This window comes from Urocitellus parryii, chromosome 6 (genome assembly GCF_045843805.1).
Source record: "Urocitellus parryii isolate mUroPar1 chromosome 6, mUroPar1.hap1, whole genome shotgun sequence".
In the NCBI taxonomy this organism is placed as follows: Eukaryota; Metazoa; Chordata; class Mammalia; order Rodentia; family Sciuridae; genus Urocitellus; species Urocitellus parryii.
In genome coordinates, this window is record NC_135536.1 from 136,549,883 (window position 1) to 136,576,772 (window position 26,890).

The 26,890-nt window shown below is 37.6% G+C and overlaps 1 protein-coding gene across 3 annotated transcripts in view; it reads right to left on the minus strand.

Moving 5' to 3' along the window:
* Agbl1 (AGBL carboxypeptidase 1) overlaps positions 1 to 26,890 on the minus strand; it is an 809,509-nt gene that overhangs the window by 574,432 nt on the left and 208,187 nt on the right. For all 3 annotated transcript variants that reach the window (XM_077800295.1, XM_077800297.1, XM_077800298.1), the window contains exon 17: positions 22,649 to 22,802. In XM_077800295.1, coding sequence (XP_077656421.1) covers positions 22,649 to 22,802 — 154 coding nt within the window. The remainder of the gene's footprint in view (positions 1 to 22,648; positions 22,803 to 26,890) is intronic.

Below are 26,890 nucleotides of genomic sequence, written 5' to 3' on the forward strand. Positions count from 1 at the left end.
CAATGTGTACTGCCCAATGATTGATGAGTAACATTTCTAAAATCTTAATTTCCAGTAATTTTTTAAATATCCAAAATCCTGTAAATATTGTTCATGGGTTACACTATAAAATTGTAACTATGACTGAGCTGGCCTACAATGCTTGCAAGATTTCTCCCCAGCCTGCCTCTCCAATATCTGTTACTGATGCTCTCTGTCCTTTACTCCAGTGACCCTTGTTTTCTCTGCATTCCTGGAATACACCAAACTCCTTCTACTGTGGCCTTCTTACGTGCTACTCCTTGCCTCAGTCTGGCTGGGCACAAATCAAGAGCCGCTTGAAGATTCAAGCAGGAATGAACTTTATTTTTAGAACCCATGCAGCTTGCTGCAGAGAGCTCCACCCAATTAGGGAACTTCGCACCACTCAACCAGAACTCAACCCTTGAACTCCACCCACAGGAACTCTCTAGGAACTCTGTGAGAGCTCAAAAAAAGCGTGCACCTGAGGCAGCAGGAACCACTCCTTCTGGCAAAATGCCAGGCACCATCTTGACCTGGCCATGGCTCTCAACAACTTCTTCTGCTGTGTCATCCGCTGACCCTCTTCTCCATACCCCACTCCATTTTCTCTCCTTCTCAAATGACAAATTCTTGTTGTTCAGGATTTGTGTAAATGTTGTTCTTTCAAAGAGGTCAACCTTATCTAAATGATTTGCCACCAATCACTTCACCTTATTCTTCATCACAACACTAGAAACTTTTGGTTTCTTTATGGCTATTATCACATTATATAAACATCCACTTATTTTAATTGTTTATTGGCTTATTGTCTCTCTTTCCTCATCTGAAGGTTTCCAAAAAGTCAAAAAGTCAGCAACTACACACACACACACACACACACACACACACACACACTCCTGATACCTAGCAGATGCCAATACAAATTGAATGAAAAAATGACATGTGAAATAATGAATTAATGAAGGCTGTGAGATGGTCACAGCTGCTTCACACTAGTGGACTTTACTCACTGAATTAGTCAGCCTTTTCATTGCTGCAACTAAAAGATCCAATCAGAACAATTGTAGAGGCGGAAAAGTTTGAGGACTCACAATTTTGGGGTTTTCAATCCATAGACAGCAGACTCTATTCCTCTGGGCTTGAGGTGAGGCAAAACATCATGGCAGAAGAGTATGACAGAGCGAAGCAGCTCACATGATGATAAGAAAGCAGAGAGAGAGATCTCCAATTGTCAAATACAAATATATACCCCAAAGCCTCACCTCCAGTGCTCCACCTCCTCCAACCACACCTTACCTGCCTCAATTACCATTCAATCCCATCAGATACGTAACCCACTAATTGGGGTAAGGCTCTCATAATCCAATCATTTCTCCTCTAAACTTTCTTGACTGTCTCACACGTGAGCTTTTGGGGGACACGTCACATCCAAACCAAAACACTATGATCTCTCAACCTAGAGAAGGCCCATCACACTAAGAAAGAATTACACAGCTCCTCACTGCAGGCATCAGAAGCTCTTTCAAGTCTTATCTGACTTCCTCCCTTCTCTCCCAGGTATAATTTTCAACTCCTTCCTTCCTGTTTTATCTCTAATTTGCATAAGTTTCCATCACAGTGTTTATATTCTTAAACACACTATTTGTGCATTTCTTCTTGAGAAAACTCATTAAGTCCTTAAGAATTGGAACTATATTTTAGTCTTCAATATATTTCTAGCACCTAGCCCAATGCCTGACACTATATTAAATTTTGAATTAGCAAATGAATGAATAAGACATGCATATGACGCTACTTTTCCTTACAGTACATGAAACATTTCTCCATAGAAATTATCAAACAATCTTCTCTGTGCAAGTCATCATCCAATACCTGCTGTGCTAAGAAGCACAAAAGTGCAAGATATAGGTTTATGCCTAGTAAGTTACATCCCTTCCAAAATGCAAAACATGTCATATTGCACATTGAGAAGGAGAAACACCACGAAGATAGGTCCCTTTAAGTTCATTAAGTTTACAAAATACTGTGCAAAACTGAACACCAATAATTCATGACCTTACCAGAGTGAAAAGAACAGTTTCAGAGATCACATTGACAGTGTTAAATATAAATACTAACAAGCTAGAAGAAGTCAGAGGAATTCACTTTTTAGAGATTAATATTGCACCTGGATATAAGTAGTGTCACAATTAAACCCAAAGACCTGAACAAAATTTTCACAAAATTTCAACTAGGGTTTTACATCTTCAGCTAATCTATAATGCCCTTGACTCTAGTCAGATTAACCTTATAGCATCATCCATCGATCAATGATTACTTGTCTTGACAGTGTAAGAAGCCCCAACATACTGTTCTTTTACCTACATATAGGCCATATTGAGGTCCACAATGCCACCTTGGTATGAAATTAGCTGATCTCATTTCTTTTCCAGGCATGCGTGATGTCCACCTGACATATTTTACATCAATTTTAATGTTGTACACGTCGTTTAAAAAACTTTAGAAAGCCAAGTGCTTTATTTTTTTTAATATTTAATGGTGTTTAATGAATAGTTTGACTTATGTGTCTGTTTTATAACCTACAGCAGATGCCATTTTTAAATGCCAAGAAGAAAGTAACTTATGTTGCAGCATGAAATTTTAACCCTTTCTCCCATTACTGAGGGAGGATTGCTATTGATAACTTCAGCATAAAACACAACACACAGATAAAGCAGAACAGAACAGAGCAAGCAACAGTTCCATGTGAACTTGAATAGGACTCCCCTACTGGCTACAACGCATTCAGAAAAATAGCTTTCAAATATCAAAAATAAAATGCAAACTTTGACTTACATGAAGTACAGTCCGTTTCCACAGAATTTTTTTTTAAACATACAATAAATAGTTGTTTTGCAGTTAGGGTTTCTACCAAAGGATATAGAACTATGATGATCAAAAGCTTCCAGCTCATTTTTTTTCAATTAAACTTTTTTAATGCTATTTGTCATATTTTGCTTTCCTCATTTCCACAGCCAACCTGAGCATAGAGCATGGAAAATATTCATCAGTTTCTCCCATTTCTGGCAACTTGGCAGATGAGGTAGCCTCATTCAACCTTTCCACAACAGCAAAGCATCGCCATGCAGGCCTTAAAAAGGAAATGTGCTACATTCCAAAGCAAAGTAAAACCAGAAAACTTCAGAAATAAGTGAGTACTGAAGTCACCTTTGGCCCTAAGAGTTCCTGCCAATCCCTAGAGAACCTGGGTTTTGCTTTGACAACAGAAATCCCAGGAACAAGAAGCAGCATATGGTCTAGCCAAGAATTTAACAAGTGACCAATGCAACATTTTGGTGCTCAAAAGAGCCACATGCATAGTGCACAAGTGAACCAGAAACAAGACTCTTTCACAAATGGGCTAGCAAGAAAATTACTTGTTTTTCTCTAGTGTTACTCTGGGAAAAAGTTCATGTATAACCTCAAGCTTGTTTTCAGTCCAAGTTCACAGTACCAATGTGGTTTGAAAACCATCCAGCCTAGATTTTAACTTAAAGTAGACAAATGTTAGCATGCTGCTGAGTGACTGGCAGAAGAAATTCTCTCAGGAGAAATCTTAACCCAAGTCATAAAGTGTTTCCCCAGATGCAGTTCCAAATGAATGAACTCTTTAAAAAAATCAATATTCATGAAATATATGAGAAACAAGATAGTACAAACACAAACTAGCAGAAAAAACCAACCTAATTGAATAGGCCTCCAAAGATAGACACTGCTAGAAATAGATAGACCAGGCAAATACTGATTCCTCAACAAAGTTAAAGCAGAAATATTAATTTCAGACAAAGTTCTCTTTAAAGTACTTGAGATAAAGATCACTACACAGTAACCAATGTTTCAATTAATTAAGAAGCAATACAATAATTCTAAATGCATATGCATGTAACAAGAAAGTTTTTAAATAGGAAAAAGCAACATTTATTAATCCAATAAGGGAAAAAATGACAATCACTATAACAAATAGTTTAACATAAATCTCTCAAATAGTGTTACAGAAGAACAATAAAGTAGATTCAAACAGCACAAATGGATAACATGTTTGATCTAAAGCACAGAGAACAGTGCAATAAATCATTGCAGAATATATATTTCCTTCATGCACATATTATATAGTTAGGCTAATCAACTGTACAGCAGGCCATAAAGGTAGCCTCAACAATTATCAAAGTATGAATGACAGGCAGATGACATACAGTGCTCACAACAAATTTAATGTACAATTTACATCAAATAGCCAAAAAACTTCACATATTTAATAATTTAAAAGAAAGTATTGAACAATTCATGAGTTGAAAAATATATAATAAATGGATATTAGCAAAAGCTTAGTACTGACAGAAAACGAAACTACCACACAGAAGTGTCAGTGACATAAATCTGAAAACTTACTTAAAGGGAAATGGAATGGATTGCCTTAAGTATGTATATTTGAAAAAAAAAACTATAAATAAATAGCATTAAGAATGAAAATAAAGACATAATTATACAAGCTGAAGAATTTTAAAAGATGAATAAAAAGAAATATGACCAATTAATTATTCCAGCAGAAACATTACAGGAGTAAAAGAAAAAAAAGATACTTATCAAACTTGTCTTAAAAATATGTAGGAAACCACACATGCCTGTGATCTCAGCGACTCAGAACAGCCTCAGCAATGTAGCAAGACCCTAAGCAACTCAGCAAGACCCTTTCTCAAAATAAAAAATAAAAAGGACTGGGGATGTGGTTCAGTTGTTAAGCAACCCTGGATTCAATCCCCAGGATCAGAGGGGGAAAAAGTAGGAAAATCAAAAATATTAAGGAATTGGAAATAAAGGAAATGAATCAAAAATTTAAAAGCTTTTTGATATCAGAGAGCTATTGAAGCAAATTCTCCCTAACATATAAGGATGAAATCATTCTAAAGCTGCACAAACTTTTCCAGAGAATAGAGGAAGGGAAAGGAATGTTCCTTCAATCATATTTTAATGGACAAGCAAAACCTTGCTACTAAAAGCAGACAAAGAAATCAAAAGAAAGGGAAATTACAAGCCTCTTGCAACCATTAATGTATATTATATAAATCCTACACAAAGTAAGCTCAAATTTAATCAAGCACTGTACAAATAACATATTGTGACAAATAGGTTTATTCCAGGACTGTGAATGGAGTTTAATATTAGACAATCAATTAATGTGATTTATCTCAATAACAGATTAAAGGAGAAAAACTATCTGATAATTATAATAGATGTGGGAAGAAACATCTAATAAAAGTAAACATCCATCCATGTTAAAAATATTTTAGCAAATAGAAAATAGAAAGGCACTGCTTCAAACTCATAAATGAATACACACACACACACACACACACACACACACACCTTCATTAAATGTCATACTTGATGTAAAAATGTTGAAAGCATTTGTTTTAAGACCAGAGCCAATACAAAGATACCCACAGTCATTATTTCTGCTAATAAACATTTTTCTGGATGCGTGAAAGATAAATAAAGAATATAACACTTGGAAACAAAGAGAGGAAACCTGTCATTTGAAAATGATATTATACACATAGAAAAACCTAAATAAAGTGCAGAAAATTATTTAGATTTTAAAAACACTAAACTGAATTCTAAATACAAAATTCATAGAGAAAAGTCCATCTCATTTATCTATACCAGTAGCAATCATTTACAATAATCCACCAGTATATAAATTGTTCAAGAATAAAATAATGATGTGTAAACAAGCTATTTACACAAAAATTACAAGACTTTATGAAACTATTGAAAAATTTTTAACTAAAATGGATAAATATAACATTTTCTTGGAAATGTCTTAGAAGTCCATATCATAGAAATATTGTTTTTCCCTAAAAGATATATAATTTCAATAAAATCCCAATAAAAGTCGCATTTTTTTGTATTTTTGTTCTTAAACTAGATAGCCTAATATTAAAATTCATTTAGGAATGAAAATATTCAGGAACAATTAAAACATTCTTAAAGATCTTGAGCAAAACAAAGTACCCCATAAGATTTCAAAACTTATGTAATCAAATTTACACTAGTATGCCACAGGTGAAGAGATGAACAATTAAAACCATGAATTAGAATTAAGATACCAGAAATACATCCACACTATAGAAGGTGATTTACATCAGAGTCAGTTTTGCACATAAGTGAGAGAAAGGTTTCCACTTATAAAGAAACCAACAGAAAAAAATGGGGAGGAAAAACAAACCAATGGTTCACAAAAGAAGAAAGCCAAAAGGCTAAAGAGACATTAGAAAAGATGTCCAACCTTGTTTAAAATCAAAGAAATGCCAATTAAGAGAACAACAAGATACCATCACATATTCATCAGAATTATTAAGTTATCAAGATGTGGAGCAACTCTCATCCCCAGTGGCCGAAAGATAACTGTGTACCCACTTCAGAATCTGATTGGGTATTTCCTAGTAAAGTTAAACATCTGCACACCCCTACATACTGCCATTCCCTGCTAGGTATAGACCTGGCCTAATCACATCATAGCACATTGTTTGTAACAGCAAATATCTAAACATGATCAACAGGAGAATGCTTTAGCAAATGCGAGCTTATTGATACAAGGGAATATCATAGGGCAGTAAAAATAAACTAGAGTGATCATGTGTTCATTTTAATGCCCCTGCTGGCAGCAAGCCTTATACAGGGGTGAACTGGGTTGGAATTTACTTCAACTCTGAAACAACAGATGAATCTATTAAAAGATTGTTTACACAATCTCTTAGTATTCTCAGGAGACTTTTCCTCTGGAATTTTATCTAGATCTTTACACCAATATAATGGGACCCTTTCAGGCATCCATTATGAGTTCATCCATATGAAGTAGACAGTATAAAAGTATAAAGGAATAGGTAAAGGATAGAAGAAAATCCATTGTCTGAGCTAAAATTAGAAACGTTTGGGTTCACTGGGACAATACAAATAAGATTGTGGTTTTGTCTCAGCTAAAAGGTGTCCTTAACTCTGTGTATTAAATGTAGAAAATCTCTTTTACTGGAAGCTTTAGACTGAGAGTTTGCTATTTCGTGCCCACTGGTATTGTCGGAGATTACAAATGGGAAGGGTCATCGATGCTCTTTGACATCTACCACTCTGGAATTAAATACAATGAGCTCCAACTCATTCTTGAGAGAAGACTCACACAGTCCTAAAAATGAGAGTTGGTGATGATGATGGCTCTCGGGTATCTTCAATAAGACCATGTCCAGGACCTTCAAAGACAGCTATAGAAAGTAACTCTGTAGGATGATGTCATGGGATTTCTCTAATCAAGTCCTGCTCCATACATTTCAGCCCCCTAACCACAAAAATTCAAAAAGAATTCAGTGAGCTGTCATAACAGGCTGGCCTTGGGGACACCATCCACTCCTTTTCTGTGGACTCTTTCCCAGCTTCTGCCTTTAATCTGAAATAGCTGAGACCAAGCTGGGTCTTTGAAGCAAGATTTTACTAACCAAAATAATAATAATAATAATAACAACAACAACAACTAAATAAATTTGATGAAGATCTAAACAGGCTTAGGTGGAGTATCATCTCTTCTTTGACCAAAGTCCCCTTTGCGGGGCATGTCTCTGAGCAGCATCTCCCCTCTGCTAAAATCCCTCAATACCAATACCCTTGGGCACATAACTAAACCTCAAAGAAAAATGCACTAGAAAAACCAGAAGGTCATGAATGATGTCTAACTACTCAGTGTCTGATTCAGTTAGTGGCACTAATAGGTGTCTTTCTTGGAATAACTTTTTGTTACGATCTCAGCTGAAAGAAAAGCGTCCATTGATTATTGACTAAAACATTTACTTGATGTTAGGAGTTCCAAGGAATTGTTCCTCTCCAAGATCTAAGAATCATCTGTCTCATAGCCAATTCTATTTTCTTCTGAGTGGATACCTCTCCCTCCAGACAAGTGACCATAAAATCACCTATCTCTCCCAGGTGAGACCCGGATACATGGTCTTTCTGGACAGCCTCATTATAGGAGAATCCAGTGACGATAAGATGTTGGGGGTTTATGCCTCTGATATCACTCATGTGTCTAAGACAGTTCTTTTGCTGTTGTGACCAAAAGACCCCACCAGCACAATTGTAGAAGAGGAAAAGTTTATTTGGGGACACACAATTTCAGATGTCTCAGTCCCTGGACAGCAGGCTTCATTCCTCGGAATTCGAGTTGAGGCAAAACATTAAGGAGGAAGAGTATATTGAAAGGAAGTAGCTCACATGGTGATCAGAAAACAGAGAGAGATACCACGCACCACATACAAATATATAACCCAAAGTCACACCCACAATGACCTACCTTCACCAGCCACACCCCCACCTGCCTTCAGTTACCACTCAATCCCATCAGGTGATTAATTCACTGATTGGGTGAATGCTCTTGTAATCCAATCATGTCTTCTCTGAACCTTCTTGAATTGAATCACATGTGAGCTTTTGGGGAACATGTCACATCCAAACGATAACACTCATCTCATTTAGTAGAGTTCACCATAAAAACTGTATGTGGGGCACTCAAAGTCTTAGTTCTTTAGCCTCAGCTTTCAAAAAAGTTAAATGCCTGCACCTTCTTAATGATCAATACAGGGTTGAGAAAGTCTTGCTCATTTTGACCAGCTCTGAACTAGAGATAATCTCACTTCATTAAAAACCCCATCAACTTTATCTCTAAAGTTATTCCAAGAAAAGTACTTGAGGATTTCCTAATTAACATGTGGCAGCAGGTGCTATGAACAAAGCAGGCACAATTATAATAACCTGAAGTCAATAATTCATAAATGATAATGTATTATTAATCAATTATTGGGTCCTGAATAACATTTAATGAGATTAAGCTGATTGCCAGGCTGAACTGTTGGATGCGTATTGATTTAATCAGAGTGCTTAATTAAACTATGTAAGCTGCCCACCAAGTCATTATATCACAGCTTCCTTCAAAGGAGGATAGTTTCTATTCTGCTTCTCTCTTCCTTTGAATTAGGAATTATTATTGATTGAAAAGAAATTAAGATAAGGATCCCTGTTTTTCATGACAACTTAAGAAACTGCCATGCCATCTGATGACATTTCTTTTCAATCAGAAGGAATAAATGCTGTTTACATAAGTGTGCATAGAGTGCAAAGTAGTATGTAGGAATTTTTTGTTTTCTTTTTTTCCAAAAAGTTCAGAATCTTAATAAACAAAGAAATCTAAAATTTTTTGTATCATTAAAGAAAATATGGAGTCACTTACAATCTTTTAAAGACAGAGAAGCTGAACCTCAAAGTTGTAAAAAATCCTTCAAAATGCTAAGATAAAATATGATTCAAAGTAAGGTGTCCCCCATCCCTTTCCCAGCCTCAACTGTCCCCAAAACCTCAAATTAAGCTTTACTCACTAAAGACAAGAGAAGTATACCCATTTTATTCTGTGAGCTTCTAACAGCATCTTCCAGGAGCAAAAGCTGTTTCCCCCCGCAGCTGCAAGCGTTTAGAATCACTCATCATTTACAACAATGCATAAATCCATGTCTTTAGACATTCAGGTCCTTCTTTCACTTGTCACATTGCTAATGATGGGAGTTATTTATATTGAACATTGAACAAAATGTTTTCTGCTCAATGTTCCAGCCTGATGATCCTGCCTGAGGGGAGACAGTGACAGCTCTGTTGGAGCATCCTGGGGTCCAGGGAGCCCTGCTGGTCTCTCTAATTAGGGCTTTGCCCTGTCAGTTTCATGAATAGCCACTTCTAAATTGGATGTGCATCACTACACATTGAGGATGGCCTTGCCCGGTAAAATTCCAGGAAGTCAAAAATCCACAGCTGCCACCTGGATGCAACACTCAATGAGTCACAGAAAGTCAGCTGCAGGGAAGGTACACACAAGACACTGGGTCTGTAAGGACTCCCTCAGCTGTGGCATGTGAGCTCTTGATGTGATCATCTGGTGGCTTGGAAAGGGAACACATGTGCATACCAGCTTGAGGGGAGAAGTTGATGGCTCAATCATCACCAAGGTGGATATGAACATACATTTTAATTATCACATTTTGGACAGTTAACGTTCCTGAATTCAGCTCAGAACCTGTGTTCCTGAATCTCTCTTGCTACTGGAATCAATGGTGAGAGCTCCCAGCTACAGCCTCCAGAGGCTCCTATTTACAAAAGCTTGTTTGGCCAAAAAGAAACTTCCTTTCTACAATTGCTTTTGAAAGAAAGGTGATGGAAAACCACCCCAAACAAACTGGAGATTGCCATATCATCTGAATCCATTTCTCTTTGCTCAATCCAACCCTTGCTTTCAAGAAGAGAAAAGTGAGAGTGCACGCCATCTCAGCATTCCATAAGGCAGGCTTCCAATGGACTGCATGTGTTTTGTGCTGAACTGGGAGGGAGGACAGTCCCTGAGCTCAGCGGTGGCTCTCCACCACCACACCCTTTCACCATGATAGTCTTTCTCACCTGAGCCCCAGAGCAATGGAGTCAGCTGATCATGGACTGAATTTCTGAAACCATGAGCCAAAATAAACTTTTCCTTCTCTAAGTTGTTCTTGTCAGTTCTTTTAGTCACACTGACACAAAGCTGACTAAAACAGTTGTAATCTTAATTCAGAAATTCCAAAATATTTCTTCATTAAAATTCATATTGTCTATGGAGGAGAAAAATAATTTCAAGAATCATAAGAGAAAGGGTATTCTTTTCAGCAGGAAAAAATGCTATTTCAAAATATACAATAACAAATATATTTATTTCAAATTACAAGCAAGCTGTCAAATTCATATTATCCATTGTAGTAAATTTAAAAACTAGACTTTCGTTTTCTTTTGTGATGGCAAGCAGTAGCATATAAAGTGCAAAGATCAAGGGGTAAGAACTTCCATTTCATGAATAATATTAGTCTAAATAATCTGAGCAATTCTTCAAATGAAACAAAAAAATGCTGAAAATATTTTTCCCAAAATCATTTTAATGTATTGCTGAATTGGTCCAAACAGATAAAAAAAAAAAAAAAAAGTCTGTAGGTACCCAAAGCAAAGTGAAAACAAAGCAACCTTGGAAGGTGAGCATTAAAGCATGTTTTTTCCCTTGAGGATTTCAAGAAAACCTTGAAGACCTTGAGCTTCTGCATAGAAGGCTTCAAAGTACACAGAAAGCCAGGAGGAAATCATAGGTCCTGCCCATGCCAGGCATCTAGTAGGAGAACCCTGCATAGATGTAAGACCCAAAGATTCTTCTGTCTCAATTCACAGAAGAGAGGGTCAAAAAAAAAAAACTTCTTTAAAAAATATTTTTAGTTGTAGATGGACAAAATACCTTAATTTTATTTATTTATCTATTTACTTATTTATTTTATGTGGTGCTGAGGTTCAAAGCCAATGCCTCATATGTGCCAGGCAAGTGCTCTGCCACTGAGCTACAGCCCCAGCCAAAACAACTTTTAATCTCAACGTTTCCCTAGAAATTTACAATGACAAGCAAGTTCTCACACAGATTTGAATTCAAGTTCTATATATGGTCCCCAAAAAATCCAAGGCAGGGATTGTGGTCATCCCAGTATGAGAGAACTCTCAGGTGAGTAGCAGAAACAATACAGATAATTTGCCAGCCCAAATTATCTGCTCCCAGGCTCTGGACCCAGGTCAGCTTCCACAGTCCCATGCTCTAGTAGACCCAGGGTGCTGTAGTCACAGACAAGGGTCTACCCCTGTGGATACAGCCTTCATGCAAGTTCTCTGAAATTCAGGAGACAGATTCACCTCCGGAGGCCCTGCACCTGGTCAGCCTTTGTAGACTCAGGATCCACAGACCCCTGATCCACAGGCTCCAGACCCACATACCTACTGACCTAGGCACTAGCACCTGACCAAGGAATCCAGCAGGAAGCCTTCCCAGACAGCCTACCAAAAATCTCTGGATCAATGAAGTAAGAGTTGGTTTTTCAAAAAAAGATGAAATTGACAGATCTTTAACTAAACAAAGTAGGAAAAAAAAGAAGACAAAATTATAAGTAGAATGAGGCATTATAACTAATATACTATGAACAATTAATTATGTGTCACCAAATTGCTAATCTAGAACAAACAGATAAATTCTTAGCAACATGCAATCTAACAAGACTGCATCATAAAATAGAAAATCTGAATAGAACAATATGTAAAGAGAACAAATCAGTAGTCAAAAATCTTCCAACAAAGAAAAGTTCACAACCTGATGACTTCACTAGTGAATTCTACCCAAAATGTTAAGAATTGACTCCAATTCCTCTCATATCCTCCCAAACAATTGAAAAGGAGAGAACAGCCCAAAACTTGTTTTTAATGGCAACATTACCTGATACCAGAGCCACACAAGAACACTACAAGGAAAGAAAATTTCAAGCCAATACCCCTAGCAAAGTAAATTCCATAGCTCATTAAAAGGATCATGCATGATGATCAAGTAGGATTTAATGTGCTATAATAAATATAATACATAACATTAACATTAAATATAGCACATCACATCAATAAATGTTATAATGGCATTAACAGAATGAGAGATTAAAATCATATGATAATTACAATAGCTGCATAGAAACAATTACAGTCAATATCCTTTCATGATTTAAAAAAAAAACAGGTATATAAAAAATGTACCTCAACATAAAAAAGACCATGTACAACATTAAAATTGCCTCTGCTAGCATCATACTCAACCTGAAAAGCTTGAAGATTTCTAATATAACAATGGGAGTTCCAGACAGAATAATTGCATAAGAAAAAGAAATAAAAGGCATAATTTTCATATTTTATGTTGTTATATTTTATATTATATGTTATTATAAATAGAAAACCCTAAAGACTCCACAAAAAAATATTAGAACTAGTAAATTCAGTGAAGTTTCAGAATATAAAATTAACCTACAGCAATATGTAACATTTTCACATATTAACAACAAACTATTCAAAATGTAAATCATGAAAACAATCCTATTTATGATAATATCAAAAAATATAAATAAAATATGTAGGAATAAACTTAACCAAGGAGGTGAAAGATCTGTACATTGAAAACTTTAAAACATGAATGAAAGAAATTGAAGAAGACAAATAAATGGAAAGGTATTCACGTTCTTTAGGAGAATTAATATTATTAGAAACCTGCATACTATCCAATGCAATCTACAAATTCAATACAAGTCCTGTAAAAATTCCAACAACACTTTAAACAGAGAAAACAATCTTAAAATTCATATGGAACTTGCCTGGTGCAGTGGTGCATACCTGTAATCCCAGCAGCTCAGAGGCTGAGGCCGCAAGATCATCAGTACAAAACCAGCCTCAGCAAAAGTGAGGTGCTAAGCAACTAAGTGAGACCCTGTCTCTAAATAAAATACAAAATAGGGGTGGCAATATGGCTCAGTGGTTGAGTGCCCCTGAACTCAATCCTGGTACCCACCACCAAAAAGAAGAAATTAATATGGAACCACAAAATATCTGGAATAATCAAAGAAATCTTGAGGCACAACGCTGGAGGGAATCACACCACCTGATTTCAAAATATATAATAGAAACTATAGTAATCAAAACAAAATTGTACTTAATTACTTTCTTACTCCAAATATAATCACATTGGGGATTAGGGCTGCAACATGTAAATTGTGGGGAGAAAGTAATTGACTTAAATTCATACATGGGAGAATAACAGGGCAATGAAAAAGGTTTGACAGGAATACCAACTTAAATATGTCAACATGGTTTAATATAAAACTATGTTTATCAGAATAACTATGTTATATAGGATTTTTTTGTTGTTCATATAAAGTCCAAACAGGAAACTCAACAGTATATTGGCAGATATGCAAATATGTGATTAAAATATATAAGGAAAAGTGAAAGACCATTTGCTACACAATTCCAGATAGAAGTTACTCTGAGGCAGTGACAGTGGATACCATTGGGGAAAAATTCTATAAGACACTAAAATATGCATGAGCAATGTTGTGTTTCTTACGATGGATAGTGTGTGTATATGGATGTTCATCTTATTTCTGTTTCTGAATCTATATCTATATGCTATATGAGTTCTTTTGTAAGTTTTACATAAAAATGAAGTTCTTTATTTTATTAGAGAAGACACAAATTCTTATTTCTGGCTTTATATTTAATAGCTACATAACCACACACAAGTCACTTTTACTCAGAGGCCCAGGAGAGGCAGTTAGGTTGTTGTGTTCAAGAAATACAAAGAAGGTGAGTGTGGCTGACTGGTATTGACACAGGGCAGAGGCAATATAATTTAGACTTGACTAAAATTAGAAGGGTTATTAATGTTAGCATGAACACATGGGTACTCAACTCATTAGAGAAGCTTAGAATATATTTCTTGTAGTATAAACAACCAGTCTTACACAAGGGGAATTATATCTTGAAGATAAAGGATTTTGTCTCATTACTTCATAGTCAAAAGAGGAGGTAGAGAAGAGGGGTTAGGGTTGTGGGGTTTGGGAATTGGGCAGCTTTGGTATAAATTCAAGCTCTAACTCCCATTTAGAATATGAATCTAAACATGGATATAAGTATGATTCTCCCCACCCTTACTTCAAAAGGCTGTTGTGTGAAACAATCATTCATACATAAACTCTTTGTAAACAGTTCATTACCTTAAAATGTATAAATCGTTACATTTCATGAACAAATTTATAGAACAGAATGTTTTGGGATCGATTCTGATGAACTATATTACATGTTTCTGGTACAATAACCACATAGCAAAAACTCTGGTTCCCTTGTTAATTGAGAAAATTATTCAGGTAATGCAAAATTTGTTTTATTTCCCTCTGAAATAGATTATATTTTATACATATTGGCTTTATAATTATGTTTATACTGGGTTCTCATGATATTTTAAGGTCTCTGAAAATGAACATTTCCAATAGTCAACTCATTATCCCTCTACAACAGCCTTACTCCCTTTCTTATGTGTTCCTTGTTGATATTAAAGGACAATCAGTCACCAAAACCACTCAATTCTTAGACATGTCTCTTGAATTTAGACTTTTTGTCCCCATTTCCCTAGACCAATCTTCTTCAGGAATTTCATCATCCATGAAGATGACCAAACTAATACTGATCCTCACTAACACATCAAACACACACTATGTGCCAGGCACTGTTCTAAGCCCTTTAAAATCTATGGATTAAAGAAGCCAGTATCATTATCCATAGTTTACAGATAGGAACACCAAAGTACAGAGTATTCATCTTTTCTGAGGTCATAATGCTAATGAATGGCAGAACCAAGATTTGAGGCCCAGAGAGTCTCAAGGCTTAAGGGCTCCATGTCACTACTAACCTGCTTGGTCCAGACTTGCCTCCACCTTACTGCTACAAAACCTTCCTCCAAAACAAATCTGATTTTGTAATTCCTCTATTTCGAATCACATCCCACTAACTCATCACTGCCTTCTAAACAAACGTTGTAATATGAAGTTTCCAACTTCTTAACATGAAAAAGATGGTGGTTTACCATGTAGCCCAACTGAAAAGACATTTCCCCCAACTCCTGTGAATGTAGAAGACGAATCTCAAGATGGAGATCATATGGTCCCATCCATAATGTGGGCATAATAAGTATGCCCCTTCTTAATACACAAGACAACTTATGAGGACTAAATGATATTGTGTAAAACTGTATGATCAAAATACTTATATGATAGGATATAAGCCAAGTTATTTAACTTTTATGTTTTATGATCTTTCCAATCCCCTCCAAACTGCCTTCGGGGGAGGAAATATTGGGGGCCTTTTATTGGAGTGACCAGGCCAAAATGGGAAGCAGAGAGGACATATTCACCCTGTCTAAATGTCATAAAAATTTTCAGGATTTTTTATTAAAATAGAATGAGATTGTTGTGAGTCACTGCTTACATGCATACAGATCAATGTGTATGAGAACCAGGAGGAAAACCAAATTTAACGTGACTTAGATGTGTTTTACATAGTCTCCTTTTCATTCTGCTCAAAAAAGACTCAGATTTTTCTTCAAATTGGTTTTGGATTCCCAACTGAGGTTTCTCTGAAAGCAAAGCTCTGTTGATATAAGTCTACCATGTGCATGGGGCTTACACAGACTACCCTTGTGGATATAAATCCTCCCTTAATTTTACCATGTGGATAAATCCTCTCTGCTCTGTGCCTCCAATACATTTTATTTAGCCTGTTTTAGTATAACTTGCTGTATTGTAGTGACCTGTTCACATGACTTTCACACACATGCAAACACACACACACACACACATACATACTCCCTGACATGTGTGACAAGGATTAAATAATATTTATCTCTGTATTCTTATTATCTGCCATGATTTCTTGCCCTAGTTGCCTGAAGAGATGAAAATCCCAAATCAAGAGAAAGGTACATTGCAGTTTCTCTAATTCTAAAATATTTTATTAAAGATTTCCAGGGAGAAAAGACATTATATTATTTTTTTCTTTTTAGATAAAGACATTATATTCTTACAGTTAATTTTTTTAGCTCAAATATTTGTCAGAATCATCACTTAATAGGAAAAAAAATGGCTTAACTAGGAGACTGGAGGCCTGAGATCTACCACTATAAACAACTAGCTGGCCTACCTAGGCAGGTGAGCCACCCTCTCTGAGCCCCATCCCCTACGGCCATCTGAGACATCAGAACTGGATAGTCTCTCTGGATTTTTAAACTCTAACTTCAGTGATCCCATAGTATTATTTAGCCCCACATGCCTATGGGAGGTTAAAGAAGGAAAAAAAAGAAAACATTTCCAAGAGTGAGAGGTTTTCACTTCTCTTGCGTTTCTGTTTTGTTTGGACCTCTGTTGTCACTTCTAGCTCTCCCCTCATACCTGATCAGGTGCCTCAAAAAGAGACAAAGGCCAGAGAGGATGGAAAATGATTTGTGAAGAAGCCAAAAGGGGAATTCTGTAACTGTGTATTTTTCCACTCCATTCTAATTTAAAACCACTTACAAGTGACAACTCCCAGCCCGAGGCAGGTGCCTGTGGTAGCTCATTACACCCTCAGGACCTCATGTAAATCTTTTTTCTGAGAATAGCTATTGTCTTCCAAGGAAAAGCTTTTAGCATAATGGCAGGCTGAATAGAACACTGCTTTTATAAGAATATCTTTAAGAAAAAGCAAAAAAAAAAAAAAAAGAAAAAGAAAGAAAGGTATTCTTTAGCAACTGCAAATGCAACCTCAACTTTCCCCCCCATCTCAGGTCCCCTGGAAAGAACAGCATGTGAGCCATGGGAGACTGTGGCAGTGGAGTGGAATTATCTCACCTCCAGAGACATATAAAGGTTATGCTCTGCTCTTCTAGGTTTTAATAAATGCAGGGTGGAGGTGTCTCAGATTGCAAAAATAGCAGATCCACCCCCTCCCATCCACCTTTGTTATTTCTTGGCTTCTCACCAGTCTGTGAGCTAGTGTTGACTATTCACTTAGAGACTGAGAATTTTCAAGAAGAGAATGATACTTTCCCTCAGAAAATTCCCACAAATCAGTTCCTCCTCTCGTATCACTCTTAAGGACAGTCAAGACACTGTTGTTATGTGGGCTGAACATATAGATGTCCAACATAGAGAGGGGGAAAAGAAAACTCTTGAGAAAAAAAGAAATGAAGCATCCATCACAGAGATGCAGGTCTTCCAACTAAAATGGGATTCAGTTTTTGCTGAGTAGAAAGGGTCATTTAGAATATGACTTCATAGGGAAAATGTGGAGAAGATGGAAAAGTTAACAAAATGATGGAAGACCTCAACAGGTAGTGTGCTGCGAGAAAGTGTATTTCTAGGGAAATATTCAGTGAAAGCAGTGCCTAGGAGGCAGGGTAATTGGGAAAGTGGGATAGAGACCTGGAGTCTCCTTCAATGACTACTTACTGCCCTCCTGGCCCACAGATGGATATCTGCCTTCAGTGAGGGGCCATCTGCAAAATGGAGATAAAGACAAGAAGTAGAGGGAGTTCCAAAGGTCAGGAATTTCCACACAAGGCAGCACATTCTGTGTGAGAAAAGGAAGAAGGCAGAAATGGTTTGGGGAATGGCTGAGTCTTGAGAAAACATAGCACTCACCTTTCCAGGATTGGGTAAATAAGGACCTCCACCCTCACCCCCAGGCTTTCTTTACTCTGACTGGATCTTCAGTTGTTTAAATTTAGCATCTTCTCTTGGTTCAAATTCAGGAAAGTAGAAACCACACACACACACACACACACACACACACACACACACAAACACACACACACAATTTCTGAGAAGTATTCAAACTAAAGGTTTCCAATTTCTAGCTGGAAGTTGTATATGCAAAGGGTCTGCTAATCAGAGTATCGAAGAACATATAATGTGTTAAAAGATTATACTAGACTGTGTAATCATGCCAGCATACCATTAACCAATGTGGACTAGTCTCAGAAAGCATTGAAAACAATGTCCTGGGTTGATCTTGCCAACCAAATCTTATCTCCAAACTTGCACCTGGCATGTCTTCTGTCACAACTTGATGGAGCCATTGTCCCATTCTGTTAGATTCTGTTTGCTCCTTCTTGTTTGCTCTCTGATAATGCAAATCTCAAACATCCTGGGCTCCTTTGGCATACCAAATTTTGCCAGTTAGGGAGGACCTGGGCTTCCTGATTCCCCAACACCTTGTCCATCACTGTCTCTGACATTGGCTGAACTATAACCCCTTCTAAAGACTCCCTTTCATCATCAATTTCTTCTCAAGCCTGTATCTTCCACAATGGTTCGGTGATATTCTCCCAGAATTTCCTGTTCACCGTCCCACTGAAAAGGGCAGAAGTCATGTGTCTCTTGCAGATCTGCCAGCATTCTGTTTCTGAGGGCTGAAATCTCTAGGTATAACGTAGTGAGCCTTCTCTCTCGGGAGCGCTGCAAGAAGGCATTGTCCTCAATTCTCAGGGCAGTGATGAAGTACATAGCCGGCAAGTCCAGTAGCTACTGAACTGAAAATAAATTTATCAAGAAAGCAAGGCTAAATGTTTGCAAGAAAATAACTTAAAAAAGAAAAGAAAATGCTCCTGAAAAATAAATCAAACCAAATAAATGTTTCTGGGAGACTCTCTGGAGTCCAGACCCCAGAAAGGAATAAGAGTAATCAATAAATTGTCCTCAATTTATCTCCAGGTCTGGGACTTAAGACCAAACCACCAGGGGAGCCAACCTTGAGCAGGAGAGTTCCCCCATGGGTCCCATAGCCATGTTCTTATTTCTTGGGTTTCTAAAATAGGACTCAAGTGGTAATCCTACACAGGGGAAAGAAAGTCTTTCAGTACACAAATCCCTCTTTATGAGGGGTGAGTGGCAGCCACTGAACCAGAAGCTGGACAAATCACAGCCAAACAACCCTACTCCTAGCAGAAGCTGACCTGGTCCCTGGGAGGCAGCAAGCAGGTAAGACAATTTAAGCTCACCTGGAGGGAGGCCTGAGGCAGAGAAATCTTGAGCTGAGGGCTTATTTGCTGTGTTCTCTTACTAAATCAATACTTCACATTCCATGGTTCAAAGGAAGTCAAGTGGTTTTATATCTGAATTACAGGCATGGTGTTTATATTGTTCTAGGTTCCTTTTCAATTTTTTTTTTAACTCAGCAATGGCAGGTGTTCATGTACATATTGTGTACCTCCCTAAAATTTTGTTATTAAGGCCTGAGACTTTGTTCCCAGCATCCCCGGGGGGCCCAGGCCAGCTGTGCAATTTTCAGCTCTTGAATCTCAGGCTGGGCCCAGAGAACCTTCTCTCCTCATTCCTGACATACTGCCAGAAACACCACCATGAAAACGCTTCTATTAGGTAAGAAAGCAAAATTCACTGTGAGCTGCAAGAGACTAGGATTTTTGTGCTATGCTTAACATGAGCTGTTTAAACAACTACCCTACCCTCTAATTTGAAGGCAGAACAGGGAAGAGAGGAAGTGCTGGCTTACCAGCTGAGGCCAGAATGTTGAATCAGAGCATGAGGATGAACTCAGCACATTTGCTGTGTGCATACACACTGGAATCAGAAAAACAAGGTCTAAAATCTGGCACCACCATCGATCATGGTAGTTAGCTTTCCTGAACCCCTCTTGCCCTATCTGTAAAATGGGGGTTCCTGAAATTAATCACCATAACAGATACCAATGAGTCACATAGCCCACACAAATAATATTTTCACTAAATTGACTAAAGAGTTCAGAACTCTTCTATGATTTGGAGAAAGGATGGTTGTATAGATACCCAGACTTTGTCATGTTTTAGCTGTTTGACTTTTGATCTCTCCCAGGACCAATTCTACAATTTACAGGATTCACTACCCAGTGAAAATGCAAGGTTTCTTGTCAAAACTTCATTTTTTTTAATTTGAAACTCTTTCTTCAATTTTTTCATATTTTTTAGAAATTTTAATTGGCACATATTTACAGAGTACTATGTGAGATTTAAATACATGTATATGATATGCAAAGATCAGATCAGGGTAATTGGCAATCTGTCACCTGAAACATTTATCATTTTTTTGTTAGAAACATTCAAAATCCTCTCACTGGATATTTTAAAATATATAATTAATTATTGTCAACTATAGTTACTTACCATGCTATAAAACATTGAAAGTTATTCCTCCTATCCAATTGTACCCCTGTACCCACTAACCATTCTCCCTCTCTCCCTCCCCATCCCCACCCCTACCACCCTTTCCAGCCCCTGGTAACTACTACTCTAATCTCTATTTCTATGAGATCCACTGTTATCCACTATTTCCACAAATAAGTGAGTTTGTACAATATTTATCTTTCTGAAACTGATTTATTCCACTTCACATAAAGTCCTCCAGTCCCACCCTTGTTACTGCACATACCTAGTCAAAACTCTTTAAAGAATGTCAAGATGGTAATAGAATGTCTAACAAAGCGCATGGCTCCTCTAAGCAGGGGGCTTGTGCAACATAGGGCTAGCAAGGCCATGAAGACAACCTAACTATTCCTTTCACTGCAGTCAAAGCTCTGGATCCCTCAAGCTCTTGCTCAATGATCATTTCTTGCAATTGACAAAAAAGCAAAGAAACAGCGTTCCTCTGACCATCATAAGCATTATCCTATCCCTGCCCCCAATACCTCTGGAGATTAACAATGGCTACAATATTAGCATGTGTTTAAGAGGGAAAAATTATAATCCCACTTGAAAATGTATGTTTATTACAATGAATCATATAGACAGCAACTAGAAACCAGACTCCTTTGATTCATATAAGAATGTACTAAGACAACACTTCTCTGTCTCTTTTTTTTTTAGCTTAACTGTTTCCTAGGAACCATTTTGTAGGGAACTTCACTGTTTCAAGTCCTCTCCTCAAAGTAAGAATGATCTCTTTGGTTATAACATCAACAAAAGTACCCATGTCCACATAAACCAACCTGTAAATACAAAAGCACCCCCATGTTATAATTACACAATGGGGTTCCAACTCTCCTCCCCTTAGAAATGGAGCTTGCAAAGCACAGACTTATATGCAACCAATTTCTTAAATAAAAAAAAAATATTCAGTGAAGATTTTTCCAGAAGAATTACTGTCTCTCAGCCCCTAGTACAGTTCATCTGCCAAGTGGAAGACCCTATGACCATTAGAGAAATTGTTCTTAAATGCATAGAACACATAAGTTTTGAAAAACCCCTTATTATTCATTAAACCATGTTAGGGCCTCATTAATTCAGATGGGATAATCAGTTGTTGATTAGCCAGGTTGTTAAGCATCATTGTCAGGTGTGATGGGGTGTGAGAAATTACATTCTGTAGCCACCAAAGAGTCACCTGAAGGCCATTAGCACTTCATCAGGTAAGGAGTTATCTTCTGGGGATAAATTAGCTGAGTTTTATTCTCCAGTCTTCTCTTCCATCTCCCAGACTTCTTTGTATTGCAAAGCATTCTTCATTCTGTTTGGTTTTTCTTGCCTTCCTAAGTCTGGAGCTACATCAGAAGCCGTTTTCAAAAGCGTGTTGATCACAAGTCAGCCACATAATCACGACTCGAATATTGAAAGGGCATTGTGTATCTGTGTGTGTCTGTTTATCTGTGTCAGTGTGTTCATATATTCTGTTTCTGTGTGTGTGTGTGTGTCTGTCTGTCTGTCTGTGAGTGTGTCTCTGTGTTTGGTTTGGTCTGATGGTTCTCGGCTAGAGCCTCCCTCACACTCTCAGCCTGTCAGACCAAGGTATATGGGTTCTCAAAGGGATTTTTCAGCCAGGGCTCAGAAACTCAGCTTCAGAAAAGTCCCTGGATTAGAAATTGGAAAACATCCTGGTTCTGTTTTCAGAAAGGAAGTGACTGTCATTACGAATCTGCTCTCTATCCTAGCAAGTCATTTCATCTCCTGGACAGTTGGTAATTCATTTTCACTCTCTTTAACAACAGAGTGACGTTAATATTTACCCTTTATGTCACACCAAAAACACTGGGAGTGTATTTTTATAAAGACAGAAAAGTCCCTGTCCGTTTGTGGAGTGGTCCCAGAACTGCAGAAGACACTGCTAGCCCAATTGTCCAAGAAGAGAGTTCTCGTTTTACTCACGGAACTGCTCCAGATGGTCAGTGCTGCTGGACTCTGGCATGGCTGTGATGGTCACCAATGGACATGGGTTCCCTCCCAGAGTGTGGCAGAGAACCTCCTGCCGGAAGTAGACTTGCCTAGGGTTGATACTTTTTTCCAAGATGTCGAGGTGAGTCTGAAGCAGAAATAAAACAAGCATGTACATTATTAATATATTGGTAATAACAGTCATAGCAACAGATAATGTTTATTAAATCCTTAGAGTTTACAAGTATTTTTATTGACCCAATTGATCCAGTAGATAGCGGGCATGGAGTGATTGAAAAGAGGCTGTTCTTACTATCTAGGAGAGTCCTAATGAAGCTGAAGAGAAGCATCTTTCCGGCATGTGTCTGCATAATGGAAGATCTGTTTTCAAATTGCACTGAAAGTTTCCGTGAAACTTTATGTTGGGAAACTTTATGTTGCCCAGAAAGGACATAAAGCACCCTTCCTGTCCCCATCACATGTGAAGAGTGTGGTGGGTACCATAAAGACAGAGCACACCCAGAGCACTGGGAAGTGTGAGATGAGACTTCAGTGTGCACACAGTGTAAGGGGACTAAGCACTGAAGAAGATTTATGACCATATTGAAGGAAAATTACAAGCAGTCAATTCCAGGTGATGGCTAAGCTCACAGAATAACCAAAGAGTAACAACTGACGTATCCCACCAAGCCTCCCCATTTAAGTACTTATTAAAACACAGAATGATATGAAAATAGACTAGCCATTGAAATCGGGACACCTGATTAAGATCCGTAAGACCTCTAAAAATATTTTCAGTAACAAAACAGAGGGATTAATCATACACAGACAGGGTAGGGATTTCCCCCAGCCTTCTGCATACCCTGTCTGGTTACACTAACTTCAGTCAACAGAGAAGGTGCTGCCATTCTTCACAGCACAAGAACATCAGAGCACAGAAATTACCCTCCCACCCAAAGATCTGAAATTTTCACTCCACCAGGTTGGTATTAATAGGGTCAAGGAGAAACCATCCACCCTGATCCTTGACAACTAACAAGCCTGGTGGATAAATGAAGTAAATATGCATGTCAGTCTTAAGAAAACATTTATAAAATATTCATAAGTATATTTTTAAGAGGGGAGTAGTCCCCCAAAAGGTAGTTGAGGTGTTTACAAGTGGGAAGAATTTACTGCAGAGGTGGTGGCTGAACCATATGCCCCAAAGATATCCATGCTCTCATCTTCAGAGTCGTGAATATGTTACCTATATGGATTCAGAGACTTTCCGATGAAGGTCTACTTGAGATAGGGAGAGCATCCTACATTACCCAGGTGGGGCCAATCTGTTCACAACAGATTAAAAGCAGAGACCCTTTCCTGGATGCAGAGAACCAAGCAGATGGCAGGAAGAAAGGACTCAGACTGCCACTGCTGGTGTCGAGTGCTTCTAGAATTTGGAAAAGACAAGGAAGTGGATCCACCACCAGAGCCACCAGAAGGAATACCACCCCACACCTTGATCGTTGTCCAGTGAGACTTGTGTCAAATTTCTAAAGAGTTGTCAGACTTAAATATATGTTTATATTATTTAAGCAACTAAAGTTTTTGACCAATGGTTACAGCAGCAAGAGAGAGCGAATACACCTGATATACCAGGAACAAGAAAAAGAATGTCTTAAGTAAAAAATCCCAGCATTTGAGTAGGTGTAAAACCTATTTACACTCCACCGAATAGTCAAGTTCCAAGGAAAAAGAAAAAGTGCCAAGGAAAGAAAAAAATAGCAGAAGATTCTGTGGCCTTTCCTCTATCCTTGGGAAACTTGAAAATTTGACTCGAAATCAGAGCCTCCTTGCAATTGACCAAGCTGGTGGTTTAGTTATTATTGCCCTGCCTTCTTCCACACAACTGGACTATTGCAGTAAACTCCCGTCCAGGAAAACAGAAATTACAAATAAATGGTTATTCCATCCCATCAACTCTTCAGCAGAAAGCTCCAATCCACCTTCGACTCAAGACTCTGAACACCCTCCTCAAAACCCTTGCCTTACAATCTAATCCCATTATACCATGCTCCTGAACCAATCCTAATGGAACCCCTACCTTAAAATACCTGCCTCTAACTCAGACTTTAATGTTTCAATAAATATCCTGATTTTGTCCTTCCTCCTTGAGATACTATGAAGACTCCATCAATTTTCTTTCTTCCTTGGTAAATATATCAGTTTCCTACTATTGCTAACCAAATTACCATAAATTTTGTGGTCGAGATAACACAGATTTCATTAACCTATAATTCTAGAGGTCAGAAGTCCAACATAGGTCTCTATGAGGAGACCTATGAGGAGTAAGGAGGGTTGTGTCCCTTCCAGAGAATCTAGAGGAGAATCCTTTCCCTTGCTTTTTCCAGCTCCTAAAGGTCACCTGCATCTTTAAACTCACAGGGACTTCCCCCACCATCAGAGCCAGAATCTGCATCCTGCCAACCTCTGCTTCAATGCATCAGATCTTCTCTGGCTCTCTTTTCTCATTTACAAGGATCCTTATGATGATACTGAGCCTAACCTAAGAATTCAGCATCATCTCCCTATCTCCAAGTCCCTAATCACATCTGCAGGTCCCATTACCATGTGAAATAACATCTTGACAGGCCCTGGAGATTAGGATTTGAACATACCTAGAGGGTCATTATTCTACCTACCACATCAACATAACCCATAAACTCTGCCTTATAAACAGGTTGCTCTGGTGAAAATTCAGAGGCCCAGCACTGGACACAATACTAAATAAATAAATTGTAAGGAGAACATCCATCCTAGGTTCAAGATAAATGAGAATTCAGCTAAGGCCCTTATATCTGCTCTTTGAACATTATTGTGGTTGTTTATCGAGTAAAAAATACCAGGTATTGACAAGATGTACGTGCACTAGCCACCTGTTGATGGCTTTCCTAGGCTAAGATGGTACATACTCAGCATCATCTCATGTACACATAGTTCCATCATGAAAGACGCTGTGCTTGGAAGCCCAAAGTCCTTCCCTGTGTTCTTTCTTATGGGTGAATTTGGTTCTGGATACAGCCCACTCTTGTATGTATGATTGGCAATCTAAACCAACTCTCCTCACTGAGCAGAATAGGGCTTGCCCCCTACAATTCAGATTACTTTTTAAAGAGCATGCATTTCCATGTATGAGCCTGTGTGTGTGTGTGTGTGTGTGTGTGTGTGTGTAAATAAACATATTGTAGATATATCTATACGAACAAAATATCATTCTTGGGTCATACTTCCTTCTGCAATCATATATGGCAGGGGAAATTGTATACCTCTTAGGGTTAGAAAGTAGAAAAGATTATAACCCAATAAGCCTATACCTAGGCAAAGTTTGCACATGAGCAAATGTAGCACACATGCTCAGATAAGCAAGAGCTGAGAAAAAATGTGACCTTATCTTTACTGACAACATTGTTGTGGAAACATAATTCAGCTGCCTCAAAATCAAACTAAAGAACAATACAAAAGACAATAATAAAAGTTCAGTTAAACAAGTTAAGTCTAAATGACTATCTAAAACATGGTTACTAAATAAATACAAACAAGTATTGTTTTGGGAAGAAACCACATATCAGTAAAATCTGATTTCATCATTTGTTATAAAAAATGAAATTAAAAGGAGGCATATGAGGGGAGAATAGATTAAAACAAAATACTAGATTTTCAACTTACAGGGACACAAAAATATCTAGTTCTTAAAAATGGGTTAGAGCAAGAGGGCAGGTAAGAGGGCAGGGGCCAAGTCAGAGTGCCTGGGTTACACTCTGGCGGTGCATTCTGGGAAAGCTATGGAAATTCTGTACTTAACTCTCTGTGAATTGGTTTTCTAATCTTTAAAATGTGCATAAAAATGCCATGGCCTACCTCATGCAGTGGTTGTTAAAGTTTAGCTTTATAACGTATCTGAAAAAAGCCTGTCACCTAAGAAACACTCAATGTATGTAAGCTGTTACTGTTGGTGGGGAATTATTAGTTCGAATGCATTATTTTTAATAATTAAAGGGGAAGTGCTAGTAGAATTATAAATGCTGAGGGGAAAACTCAGAGAAAATATGGTCCACATTGCATTTTAAAAAAAAGAAGAAGAAAGAAAGAAAAAACAGCAATGAGCCATAGAAAAAATCCAGGCACAAAACCAAAATGACAGACATAACAATAAAAACTGTTCTAAGTATAAATAAGTTAATCAGTCTGATTAAATGA